Source organism: Emys orbicularis, chromosome 9 (assembly GCF_028017835.1).
Source record: "Emys orbicularis isolate rEmyOrb1 chromosome 9, rEmyOrb1.hap1, whole genome shotgun sequence".
NCBI classification, from domain to species: domain Eukaryota; kingdom Metazoa; phylum Chordata; order Testudines; family Emydidae; genus Emys; species Emys orbicularis.
In genome coordinates this window covers 80,668,416-80,682,746 of record NC_088691.1, presented here as the reverse complement: position 1 = coordinate 80,682,746, position 14,331 = coordinate 80,668,416, and the positions used below count along the sequence as shown (strand labels likewise).

The window sequence follows — 14,331 nt, the reverse complement described above, 5'->3', positions numbered from 1 at the left end:
ATCCTCTCTTAAACTAAGGGTGCAAGTTCATTGGGGCAGGGATGCTTTTTCCATTCTAAATCTGTAGTGTGTGAAGTCACAAGCAGGTTAGAGACTCTAGGTATTACTGTAATACAAATAAAAAGATGGAATAAAGTAGTGGCAAGAGAGCTACATTAACGGATGTCAAATAAGATAGAGAGCTTTTGAAAGTAGTAGAATGACACCTTATATTAGTTAGAGAATCACAATACTCAGCTGTAATATGGAATATTATGTAAAGCTAAAAAGATGGATGATTTGAAAGGAATAACAATGACATATAGAAAGATTACAGAGATACAGTACCACATGTCCCCAGTCTGAATGACAGGCTATTAGCTATAAAACTCAAGACTGACTGTCTTTTTGTTCTGTTTGTACAGTGCCTAGCACGATGAGGTGCTGATGCTGTGGTAGTGCAAACAGATAATAGGAATAGTAAATACATTCTCGGAGAGTTCCACTCAAATACTGTAGCTTAAAACTTCCAAACAGAATCTGCCTGTTGAGATCTAATGTCTATTTTGTTGTTAAGACAGTAAATGGAATCTTGGCCCCATTGAAGTTAGTGGCAAAACTCCCAATGAATCCAATGGCTCCAGGATTTTGCTCTAGATGGCCAGATTATAAGCACTGGAACCGAAAGAAGTTCAAAGAGGTAGCAGGTAAGTGACAGGTCATCAGGCTGGGCAGTATTCAGGAGCATCATTAGTACCTTAAATTGCAGGCTCTTTGAGACAAGGAACATGTTTTTGTTCTGTGTTTGTACAGGGCCATGCCTCGGGCTCTAAGGTGCTACAATAATAGAAACAAATAATAATAATAGCTTGGGCTTGTAAGTGATCTGATAGTTTTTCTCTGCTGCAGGCTATCTGAAAGCAGGCTGCTCCCTTTAACGTAGTACTATTTCAGCAGCACTATAATAACATGCACTAGGACAGTGTTTTTCAACCACTGTTCCGCGGCACACTAGTGTGCCGCGAGATGTTGCCTGGTGTGCCGTGGGAAAAAAATATTAAACCATGCTTGAATGTCGGAACTGGTTACTAAAATTTTTGAATCCCACCACTGATGTTAAGGACTATAAATAGCTCAGAATATCAGCTTTGTGTTCAGCCAAACAGGCCCAGGTTGCGCACTGAATAAAGTATTTTATAATTTTTCATATTTCTGTTTACTTACTATTTCATAATAAAGTAATTATAAAATACTTTCTTTGTGTTTATTTGATTCCTATTCAAGAGAATTACTTTATATATAGTCAATATAGGCACAGAGTTAAATTTTTTAACATTTTCTAATGGTGGTGTGCCTCGTGATTTTTTTCATGAAACAAGTGTGCCTTTGCCCAAAAAAAGGTTGAAAAACACTGCACTAGGAAACTTTAGTGAGTACCAGCAAAGTCTACACAGGCCAGTTAGTGCGCAGCACATGATGTGCTTTAGAATTCACACGCCTTCAGAGTGCATTGCTATACAGTGTAGACTAGGTCTTATTCAACACAAGGTATAATATAATTTCACCTTTGTTAGACAAAGTCAAACCCTAGCTGTGTCTGAACAAAAGGAGAGAGAGAGACAGACAGACAAGCCTTTACATATATTGCAGGTCCTGTAAAACAGAGGAGACCCAGAGAAGCAAGGTTTGTATGGAGTAGAGAGAAGTGGGACAGGCAGTGGAGGAGAGATGGTGATTTGAGGTCATTAAGAAGCACAGTTTTTATAATTGTACAATATTTTATTATGCTACTGTTTCTGTTTCCCCTCTTACTGGAATTTCACCTTCCTAAGTTTCAGGCCTATTGAACTCTAGATTTATCCAAACTGCATTTCTTTAATGGACACAATAATAAAAAATTATACCACTAGATAAGCAACCTCTTCTCCCCCACCCCTATTTGTAAATGTTTCTCTTAACTCCCACATCACCAGAATCTACATTTGGTATTGAAAAATTGGCTCACTTTTAAAAGATGCTACTCAGGTCTGGAGGCAGGGAAGAAAAGAGTTACAAGTTTAGGTACAAGTCGCTAAATATGTTAAAACACTATCAAACTTACTTTAAATAATATGCTTTTCTAATAAAAACTGCATCACTTGTTTGCCTGAAGTTATAACATTATTACAGATAGATCAGTATTTATTACTATTATATAAAGCAAAGTTGGAAGTGTTTTACATCATATTTCTAAGGTTGCTTAAACATCCATATAATTGAAGATGCCCTGAACCATAGCATTCAGATCCAAATCTAAGTTCAGACTCTAACTTCCTACAAATTCCAAAGCATTCAGATCAGAAATTCTGATCCGGGCCCATCTATGCATGTAGTTTTGCAACAGAAACTACGATCTGTTGACTAGGATCCAATCTTGCAAATAACCATGTAAGTAACTTTACTCGCTGAGTGGTTGAATTGAGTTTAATGGGACTACTTGTCTGCTCCAGCTTATTTCAGAGGTCAAACCAGGCCATAGTATCTCCAGGAGTCATGAGAGTGCCAAGAGGGTATACAGCTGTAACATTTAAAATACATAATATAAAGGTTTTTTTGCATAATGCAGGAAGTTATATTATCTTGTACTGCTGCCTCCCGATAATGAAAGTATGGGATGACATAGTAAGAACAAGAGCAAATCTTGAGTAGTCTACAATGTTATCAATACAGCAAGACATTTTTGTCATCGTGCATAGTTTTCCTCAAACTTTTAAAATATTAGAGTTCATTTTTAACATTTTAAGCTGCCTAAAAAAGCAATGTGTAGTCACCCAGCAGCAGAATCAGCATGCAATAGCCATCCACAAAGAGAAAAAGGAGCTAGAGAGATATTTTGGCCTTTGATCTAAATATACTGGGTGATGTACTGTAGAGTGTCAGGTAAAGGTTGTGCATGTTTTATAATACTGGGAGAGATGCATACCTGAGGCTGAAAGGGAAAAGGTTAGCAAAATGGAAAGAGAGAGAGAGAAAGAGAATTATGACAACAGTTATTATGGTAGGTGAAAATTGAAGGTGATGAAGAGGTTTTGTACTGAATATACAGTGTGAAAGACTGCTAGATAGTCAAGGTATATTAGGCCAGATTCTGATCTCAATTACACTGGTATATTCTCAGCAGAATCTCACCCACTGAAGTATTTTCTTTATTAGAAAGTAGGTTAGACCATTAAATGCTCTATTGAATAAAATATTGTAACTGACAATCATGCATAATAATTTATTCACTTGTCTTAAACCTCAGTGGACCAGACAGGAGCCTTTCAAGAACTTTCTGAATTTATATACTTTTGCAAATGATAATGATCCTCTCCCCCTGTAAGTTTTACCTTTGTACCTCTGTTTTAGGAATATCTTGTGAATTTTTAATTTATTGTAATAATATAGAAGGCAGCAAAACAGTGTTCATAATTTTATTGGGTTTTATTTAGTCTGAAGTTGATAGGTACAATGCCAGTAACTCTGGTGGTTGCATTGCAGTTCTGTTGTCACTAAAAATAGTTACAGTTTCTATCACCATGACTTACACAAAAACTGCATGCAAATGACACAGTGCTTTATAGAAAATAGACAATCATTTTATTCATGAGTTATGCACAACTAGTTTTTTTAGTTACTATTGATTTAAATCAACTACAGAACCTGAGAAGCTTAAATATTGAGTAACACTGTCTCTATAGGCAAGTCAAATTAAATGGCAGTACTAATCACAAGTTTTGGATACACTAAACAATATTAATCTCATAGAATTATAGAAAAATAAACATTTTCACATATGCACTTGAAACACACTGTAGTCCAAATTCACAAAACATTAAGCATGTAAATCACATTTTATTCCTTCATATTAGTTTGAAATGATGATGCCAATACAATTTACACCCCAGACATAACATTGTGTAACAGATACAGATTAAGTGGTCAAATTATCAATGGTGACAAAAACATCTGGAGTTAAAAATAATACAGCAAATGTAAGAGTGATAAAACGCTGCAAGTCAAGCTACTATACTGTAGTTAAGGATTTTTTAGTGGTTCTCAGACAACTTCCTTGTGAGGGTCAAATTCTGCCCTCGAATATGCATGCAAGACTCCCATTAATTACATGTACAAGAAGTAGCATGGTCAGCTGAATGAACACTGGTTTGGGAGTCAGAATCTAATTCTAATCCTGGCTCTGTTGCTGATTAACTGTATAGGCAATTTGCTTCACCTCTCTGTGTCAGTTTGCCTGTGTATAAAATAGGAATAATGATACTTACCTACATTAGAGAGGACTTAATGTTTGTATAACACCGCACTGAACATGTAAGCTATTATATGAATGCTAGGTATTATTAGTGCTAGAACTTCCAGATATATTTCATGGCATTGTGCCCACATAGGTACTCAGAAGCCATGCTCATGAGCATGAAATAAATGTCTAGAGAGAACTGCATGTAGAATTTACCCCATGGGGAAGCATATAGACTATCCAGCAAAACTTTACTTGAGGCAGAAAGTGGACACTATAACGCTTGGATATTAATGTGTACTAATTTACATTTTTGGAAAATGGGCAAGATGTTAGGACTACTTCCTTTGGCTGTGAGGAACACAGGAGACCAAATAAAAGACTAAAGCAATATGGGGCAAAAATGCCCCAGAAGCAGTGGGAGTAAGCCAAGCCAGGATAGCATGTTTTCCCCTTCTTCTGTGCCTAGGACCCAGAGGAACTCTACTCACTTTTGGGGATAGGCGGTGAGTGAATAAAAGGAACAGCCATTTTACATAGCATGTGCCTCTCAGAATCCAGTGGAAATGCAGTGGGCAAAAGGAGAAGGAGTTAATTCTCCACCCTGTGGTCTGCACAGAGGGGGAAAATAGCACAAGCTCAGTTTGAATGACCAGTAGCAACCCCACATCTCCTTAAGAAGCCATGCTGCCAGAAGGGAGGCATACTGGCCCTTGGCAGAGCTGTGGTGTACAGGTCCTGGGTCCCCTGCCTCCACTGTTCCCCCGTTTTTCCTCATGAGGGAAGGATTCAGTGGCATCTTGGCTATAGGAAAATCCCTACCATGGGTTTTAATGTTGCAATAGTGTAATGCGACCCTTAATAATAATAATATATGGAGATATACCTATCTCATAGAACTGGAAGGAACCTTGAAAGGTCATCGAGTCCAGTCCCCTGCCTTCACTAGCAGGACCAAGTACTGTCCCTGACAGGTTTTTTGGGTTTTTTTGTCCCAGTTCCCTAATTGGCCCCCTCAAGGATTGAACTCGCAACCCTGGGTTTAGCAGGCCAATGCTCAAACCACTGAGCTATAATAACATGCTTATTAGATGGTTCTATAAAATAATAACTCAATCCCAAATAATTCAATCCCAAATTCTGTCCTCAAATGCGCAGGGGAAGCTATCCCTAAATTCAATGGGAGTTACTCATGTGCATCCAGTGGCAGAATTTGGCACTTCGTGTCTTTAAAATTAAATTTTCATTAGGCTACTAATGCATAAACTGGACTCAAACCTGCTAGTTTAAAAACAACAAATTTAAATAGCCAAGATATCAAGCTATTGAAGTTTCTAAAGTGCCCACAGCCCACATATAGTAACCAGATTACCGTTGCTTCATTTTGTATTAGACATTATCCCTCCTGGGAGCACATGGGCATAAATGAGGCAAATTTGACCCCATGGAGCTATAAAATGCAAATATACCATGAACAGTCATTTGTTTCTGTATAGATCATTGTAGCTCTGTTTGGGTCAAATATTCATTTCTTTAAAAGTGTTTTTTTTTTTTTAAATAAAAAGTGTTTATCAAGAGCTTTTATGGATCTCTAAATAAATAAATGTATATTTAGAAGACTACCAGCAAAGATGCCAAGAGAAAATAGCTGGCTCAAGGTTCAAGTCCAGCCCATCACACTAAAGAGTTGTCAGTACTGTTAGGCAGACTTTGTGTAAGGAGGTGATTGCCTGAGTCCAAAAGCCCACTATCATCATTGTCACTAAATGGCATTATTCTCAGCAGTGTCAGCAAAGGTCTGAATGGAAATAAAAACTGTATTCTCCTCACATACCTAGAGGTGGTTCCACTAGGGTCAGCATGAGAGATGTGGTGAGAGGCACGTTAGGGGATTTTCTCTGCTGATGCTAGTGCTGTGAATAGATGGAGGGGGGTCCTTTGGTCTCAAGGCCTATCAGACTGGTTACCTTTCACTAGTATTAAATTCATTTTAATAAGATTAAATCCCAAATGGCAGTAGTGTTTACCAATATATTTGGCAAATTCCCCCAGGAGCTATGCCACACTGAGCAAGAAAACAATTTATTTCTGGTCCCATGACATCCAGCCCTGCGACAGTTGGCCAGATCCTCCTCGGATGTGATTACCCAACACACACCATGCTGTGATGTTGCAGGTACAAAGTAGTCATGCTGGAGCACTGAGTTAGAGTCACTCTTGTTATCCTGTGCCATGATTTTGCAGTAGCTCTATCTACTCTGAGGTGCAGAATGTGTGCCAAATACAGTAATGTTAAAAAAAAAAAAAGTGGGGACTTAACGTGAGATTCTGTGGACCAGCTCCATGTTCCAGCTGAACTCAGTGATAGTTGTGTCATCTCAGAATGGTGCATGTCAGGGACTCACATCAGAATAGGATGGTGGTACTGGTTGTTGGTAGTTCTGAATGTCACAGGACCTGAAAGAAGGAAAATAGAATAAGTTTTAAGATAAAAATGTACTTAATGCCCCTCCTAACTGCACCATGGAAATTTCCAGGGCATAACTGAGCTAAAGATACTGGAATGAGGTGCCTTGCCTCCGCAAGTCACCTTTAAAAAATAATCCTGATTACATACAATACTACCACAATGGACAATAGTGAGGTATTGGGCTGGTCTCTTTAAGTGAGTGTATGCAGGCAAGATGAGTAAAAATTAACTTTCCACTGTTGTGTGGAAGGCACAGCAGGAGTCCATGTTTGGAAACCAGTGTGCTGTAGGGAGAATGGTGTACCCCATAAAGGAGCAGAGCGGCGGGCATTCTGCCACTTAAGGAGGGTAAATATTGCCTTCGAGTTTCCCATAGAGTTGTGCAGATCCTCCCTGCCCCTCATTATGAGCTGTACCTATGTGTTACAATTGTATCCCTAAAATTTTGTTGCTGCTCTTGATTTTTAAGGTCTAATATACATTAATGAATAGCCAATATGGTTTAGCATAGTTTTGATACACATTTAAAAAAATAAAAGTAGGTTGATTATATGGTTTTTTTTAAAGTATCTAAATACAGACTTATCTGAATCTGAGGATTGACTATCTATTGAGTACGTGTGTTTCATGCTTCAAAAAGTTCCTAATTAGTGCAACATTTTATTCCCTAATTGAAGGAAAAAAGAAAAAAAAACCCACAAAACTGTAAAAATAACATGATTTTAAACCCATAAAAACCCATTCATTGCACGGTCTGCAAATCCATTCTGACACTATCCTTAATTCATCTGCCAAGCCCACCAGTGCATGTCTCAGTTAAGTGTGGTCTCATAAGTGCATAGTTACACACCTATGTACTGTGGGGCTGATTCTCATTCTCTGGCAGCGTAAAGGAGCCTTAGGCTTTGTCTCCACTAGCACTTTTGTCAGCAAAATTTTTGTCAGTCAGGGGTATGAAAACGGCGTAAGTTTCACAGAGAAAAGTGCCTGTGTGGACAGAGCTATGTCGGCGGGAGAGCTCTCTCCCACCGGCATAGAGCGGCTACACAGGAGACCTTACAGCAGCTCAGCTACAGCGGGATAGCTGTGCCACCGTAAGGTCTTTAAGGTAGTCTTAGCCTTATAAATGAGAACCAAGGTCTGTACATTCAACAATGTTTTGTCACAAAGAGGAGCATTAGCCTTGACTTTTTGCATTAGCTTTACATTTTCTTGGATTTATAGGATTAAATGAGATTTTTAGCATTACTGTAAAATATTATGCTTGCTAAACAGTAGCTTAATTTACGTGTAGACTGCACATCAACAGCAAATAGTAGTCCAAAATGTCTTGCATGGCTGGATCTGAGAGTTTATTATAAAAGATGTTCCATTAGAGTACAATTACAACAATTCAAACATGCCATTCTATTTTTTCCATTAATGCTCAATTATGAAAATATGAAAAACAGAATCATTTAAAATGTTATTAGACAACACTTCACATTTGTACTTAGTCTTCCAATAAATAAGTTAAATAAATAGTTTTTGCAGGTTAAGTAGTTTTATATTTCTGAATGTAAGCTGCTTAACAATGTAGTCAAGAGATCTCTAGAGCTATTCATTTTCTGCATGTAGTCAGTCCTTGGAAATTAATAAGCAAAATAGAAATAGTTTATTTTTATTCCTCGTATAAAGTTTGTGGGGGCTGAGGATTTGTTAAAACCATTTACTGATTACATATCACACCATTTTGTGCGCCAGATTCAATAATACTTTCAGACACATTTCAAACAATATCCATGTGAAATAAATAAGGTTTCGTTCCCCACAGATTCTGTCTGTGTTCAACTCCTCACTAACTGATGCATTACACAATGTATTATTCTGCCCAATTTTAGGTGACCCTTTTACACATTTGAGTGAGATAAATTATGAAGGTACCCACTCCCCAGCATGAAATTATTGGCAGTGTATTGCAACATTTTGTTGATACAGTAATTCTTTATTCACAGTAAAAAAAAGGTTGAAGTTTATCTTTTTTTTTTTTTTTCCCCTGATTCCAACAAATATTGTTCTTTAACCCATTTTGATAAGAATTTGCCTGGGAAACAGCTTGTTATCACACAAGATAAGAAAGTGAAAAATGCTTGTACCAAATGAAGGTTAAGATAATTCAAGCAACAAAGAGTCCTGTGGCACCTTATAGACTAACAGATGTATTGGAGCATAAGCTTTTGTGGGTGAATATCCAGTTCGTCAGACGCATGTGAATGAAGATGAAGAATCCATGTACACATGCGTCTGACGAAGTGGGTATTCACCCACGAAAGCTTATGCGCCAAAACATCTGTTAGTCTATAAGGTGCCACAGGACTCTTTGTTGCTTTTTACAGATCCAGACTAACACGGCTACCCCTCTGATACAAGATAATTCAAATATCTCTGGCTTTTATGTGGATAAAAATTGAAGTGTTTTCAATAATAGAGTTTGTTACCCATAAGAGAATTCACACAAACTTCCAGCATCAGATGCTGAGTGTCAGAGCCGCAGTGAAGTGTTGGCCAAAATTTGTAACTCTAAAGAGCAAGCCTCTTCCAAATCTGTAAATTTGGTCCTGCCATTTGCCCAAGCAGAGCCCATTCCTGCAGTCCTTATTCAGGTCCATTATTTGGTTCTTTCCACTGAAGACAATGAGGGTTTTACTTCAGCAAGGACTGAAATATTGGATATTTAGATATGCAGTGCCAATTTTTTGTACTCAGATTTGTAGGTGATATCTACACTCAAAATGTACTGCGATTGTGTGTGCATAGGTAGCTGCTTGCACAAAAAGCAAAATAGACATCAGTCTGTGTGCAAACATCCGGATGAAATTCTGACCCCTCTAAAATCAATAGCATTGACTTCAACATTGCCAAAATTTCACCCTTAGTTTTCACGTACAATCACAATAATTTGTGAGAGTCATAATACACATGGGCCTGGAACCTATCCTTATAGGAATCAAGCCTTCAGCGAAGATAGAACCAGAAAGGGCACCACTGAGCTACCAAAATATTATCATTTGCTCCAAAAGTAGAAGATACAGAAATCACAAGATAATGTTCAAGGTTGCTGCATCATGATCTTAATGTAAACAATTTTTTACAGTGTAAGTGTAAAAGAAGAGGCTATGGATGGAAGTATGGACAGAGGCCCAGAAAAGAAGTTTATTTTTCTTGGAGATTTTTTTTTTTTTTAAATCTGTTGTTATTAATGGAGAGAAATGAATTAATAACAGCAGCACATTTGAAACTATTATTTCCTCTATGGGCTTTGCTTTGTCTTATTTTATCTGTCCCCAATCAGAAAGATATACTATTGTGAGCATTTTTTTAAAAAAAGGTAAAAACAGAAATCTGATGCGTTTCCCCCCCTTTACGATTAATTTTTTTTTTTTTTACACTTACTTTGCTTAAGTTCACCTTAAACTCACAAAGTGAGACACTCCCCGACACAAAAAGAGCAAGGTTGCTGGCCGGTTCAGTAGATTTTCCCCAAACAGTCATGGCACTAGAGCATCTTACTGTGTTAAAAACGGACAGTTTTTTGTTTTGTTTTTTGCAACTGCTTGCAAATCTTTTGCATTCACAAACTCGTGTCTCCATTCACTTTATATTCTGCTAAAATATTGAGAGTCACTTCCTCGCTTTTTGATTGCACATTGAGCTCACTTCTTCTAGACGCTTTTCTGGTTGCCCTTGAAAGTCTACTTCTAAAGGTATCACCTGCCAAAAAATACAGAATAGGATCTACACAGCTGTTGAGACTAGCTAACCCCCTTGTCACTTGGTAAGTGGCATATACTTTGTCATTGAAGGCACACATTTGTGGAGTCTGAAAATCCAGTCTGGCTCTTAGATTCAATGTCTTCATCACATGAAAGGGAAGATAAGACACGGCAAAGACCATCAACACAATAATAACCAGGTAAATTGATTTTCTCCTAAGAGGAGAATTGTCCAAATCCTTGTAAATCAAAGCTTTCACTATTAGTCCGTAACAACCAAGAATCAATATAAATGGGATGCAGAATATAAACACAGTGGTGCACATGCTGTAAATGAAGTAACTTCTCAGATAATCATCAGATGTAGTATCATAACATGTAATGGTTTTATTTTTCCTTAGCCCAGTTCCAGAGTAGAACAATATAGGAGAAATCCCAGCTACAACAATGACCCAAACAAGGGTACTGATGTAAACAGCATTCTTTTTCTTCAGTCTCCCAAGTGATTTCAAAGGATACACTACCCCTGTGTATCTGTGCACACTGATGCAAGTCAGAAACAAAATGCTGCCATACAGGTTCACATGGAAGATGAACCTTTGCAGTTTGCACATGATATCTCCGAAGATCCAGTCAGTTTTATTGAAGTAATAAAAGATGAGGGCAGGGAGTGTCAAGACATACAAGAAATCAGCTAATGCCAGATTAAACATGTAAACTGAGATGCCACTCCAAGGCCTCATGTGGAAGACAAACATCCAGATCGCCACACTATTGCCCAGGAATCCAGAGATAAAGACTAGAATGTAGACAGTGGGCAGGTAATAGAACTGGAAGCCGGTTTTGGTTAGGGAACATTTGGTAGTGGCATTTCCCAGAATCCAGCCAGTGTTTGACAGAATGTTGGTTTCAGTCGCATTCAAAACAGCTGAAAAGAGGACTTCAGTCATGATCTCTCCACTAAAGTCAGACAGGTCTGGGGCTAAAGCAGCAACTGTCTCTGGGGGGACAAGAAAGCATCTAAAACAAAAAGGCAAAGAAAGACCCAGTTGGAACCTAGAATTTTTTGTTGTTGCTTTTATTCAAACATTGTCAGATGAAGAATCCATGTACACTTGTTCAATTTTATGCATCAATCATTCAATTATTTTTCTCTACGCAGTTTAGGTTAGCACAGGGCATGAACTTTTTCTATTAAATATTTAAACTTGCCAAGTGTCACACTTGGCCATGCAGCAAAGAGTTACAGATCCAGACTAACACGGCTACCCCTCTGATACTTGACACTTGGACATGACACAGGCACCCTCCCTCACCCCCAATGAAGACTGCAAGCATCCCTGCTAGAATTTAACACATCCAGATGGGCTGCTGGGAGTCAACAGGGTCCCGCTACAGATCCTTCTCCTCCTCCCTGCCACCAGGAGCTACGGTACAACAGGGGGGTCTTCAGGAAGCCAGGCCAACTTTCCTCTCCCTCCCTTGTTACTCCCCTTGCTAGACCCCAGCTGACATGAATCTGGCATGAGCAAAGAGGAAACAATGAGGGTAAGGAGGAAGTGGCAGCTGCACCAGTGCCCCAAGGATGGCCATCAGGGGCTGTCAGTGGTTGATGGGGAGATGATGGAATGGGGGTACAGACTGCATTGGGAGTAGAAAGGGGCAGGAACTGAAAGAGGGAAATGAAGCAGGCAGGAGCCAAAGTAGAGGAAAGGGGCGGGGGGGGAAAGACACACAAGGGAGGGATTAGGAACTGGCAGAAGAGGGGCTGACTGTGGCAAGGGCGGTAAGGGTGTCATAGAAGGGAGCAGGGGCTCAATAGAAGAGGGAGAGACAAGCTGAAGGAGGCTAACGGGGAGAAGAGAAGGGCAGACTAGGGGAGGCTAAAGGGGGCAGCGGCAGAAGAGGGAGTCTGCTCCAGGTTCCCGCCCAAAGCAGTGATTTGTATTGCCCCCTTGGGGTGAGCCTAGAGCCCCTCCAGAGGGACTCCCCTCCCCCGGGCAATCTCGCAGAGCTTCCGCTCTTCCATCCACCTCAGGCTTCGGGCTACCCCCAACCCCCGCCCCCGGGGGGCCCTTTAAGCGACCCCTTGCCCCGCAGCTCCCTCCACCTGCCCCGGCCGCCCGGCTACCCTTGGCGCCTTCTCCCTCCGCGGGGAGGACCAAGAGTCCCGGCCGCCGCTGGGGCAGGCGCACGGGGCAAGCCGTGGCGGGCTTGGGGCAGCCGCGCCAAACTTGTGGGCGCTGCCGGTGCCGCCTCGCGTGAGCGCGCCGGGGCAGGACGAAGCAACGGCCGACTTGCCCCGGGCACCGCCGCGCTCCCTGGGCGATCCTACCTTCCCGGCAGCTCCGCGGGTCCGCTCCTCGGAGATCCGGCCCCCGCCCTGCCGCCGCCTGCTCAGCCGCTCCGGAAGGCAGGAGAAGGGGCGCCCGGAGGGCGGCATGTGCCTCTCACTCCCCGCGCCGGCTGGGAGCGCAGGTCCCCGCCGTGCCACCTTGAAGGCTTGCCGCAGCCCCGCTCGGCACTAGGCGAGGGCGGAGGGAGCAGGAGGCGGGAGCGGGCTGAGGAGCAGAGTTCAGCCTCCTTAGGCGGCGGTAGAGCCGGGAGTGGCCGCCACCCACTCAGCCCCAGCCCAATCGCGGCTCCGCTCCGGCCCCGCTCCGGCCCCCCTCGGCTCCAAGCCCGGGAACAGGGGACGGAGCGCAGCACGCAGCAGCGGCTCCGGGAGAAGCTGCTTTCTGACGGGCGCGTGTTAGCTCAGCTCCACATACCCTCCCTTCTGCCACCCAGAGCGCTTTTTGGGGGTGGAAGAGGGGGAGAGAGATAGCAGGGAAGGATCCAGCAGTTATGGTTAGTTTCCTTGACCAGCTGGCTGTAGCTTTCAGAAGTGGGAAGGGAACGCACCGCCTAGCGAAGTTCCTGACACCCAGATAGTTGTTCTGCTACAAACAACAGCCATCCCTACAGATACAGAGCTGCACATAGACGGAAACCCCGCGCAGTCACATTTACAGAGATAGTTACACGCAGAGACCCCCCCCCCCCCACACACACACACCATCTTTACTAACATCTACGTTAATAATAAACCGCATTCTTGGCATGAACATGTGTCATTTTATCACAGCTCTATTTAACGCGATTACACACATGCATAACTTAAACCATAGACAGACTCACACACTGATATACGATAACACCCTCACAGGCACTGACAGGTAGATCATTGACACCCATTCACACACACTAACGCTCATTTACATACCCATAGGCACAGAACTACTCGGACAGGTGGGAACAAAACACCCCCTTTCAGGAGGCAGATGTAGAGAGAACATATGCAGACAACGGCTCCCTGTTAAACAAATGGGCCTGTTTTGTTTGTTTGTTTGTCCTTTAGATTTTACCTTGGGAGGCACTGCATTAAATTTAAAAATTAATTTGACTTTGTTCATGCCTGGGTTGTTTGACAATCGGGGAAAGATTCAGATTAATTCTTACCAGATCTGTGATTCTTCTAAGACCCGGAGACTTCTAAAAGTCTCTTTATTCATCTTAAAAGATTTGTAATTTTTGTCTTCAGTGAAACTTTTGAAGTATTAGTCAACAGTGGAAATGCCTGGAAAAAAATAATTTACAGGTACCGACTGTAAACAAAACACAGTATCCGCAGTCCTAGAAGTAAATGGTATGTTGCTCTCTAGTTTAACTTTGTGCACCAAGCATTTAATTTACTTTCCCAAAGTAACCTGCATTGTATTTTCTAGGTCAGAATGTTATTATTTTGTTTCCTTAACAAAACAGAATTCACTGGTTTCAGCCATCTGGTTTCTTGCTCCTGTGTTAGTAAAGTGTGT

The 14,331-nt window shown here is 41.2% G+C and overlaps 1 protein-coding gene across 1 annotated transcript; it reads right to left on the bottom strand.

Annotated features, from left to right (window-relative positions):
- Positions 1 to 9,950: 9,950 nt before the first annotated feature.
- Positions 9,951 to 12,853, bottom strand: P2RY1 (purinergic receptor P2Y1). The gene is made up of 2 exons (XM_065411046.1): positions 12,810 to 12,853; positions 9,951 to 11,494 (listed from the first exon to the last, which is right to left on the bottom strand). Exon 2 carries the CDS (start codon positions 11,422 to 11,424, stop codon positions 10,333 to 10,335), a length of 1,092 nt encoding a protein of 363 aa, XP_065267118.1. The 5' UTR covers positions 11,425 to 11,494; positions 12,810 to 12,853; the 3' UTR covers positions 9,951 to 10,332.
- Positions 12,854 to 14,331: the final 1,478 nt, after the last annotated feature.

Excerpts from the sequence above, each read along its gene's own strand:
- P2RY1 (XM_065411046.1), bottom strand. The coding sequence starts at position 11,424 with ATGACTGAAGTCCTCTTTTCAGCTGTTTTGAATGCGACTGAAACCAAC.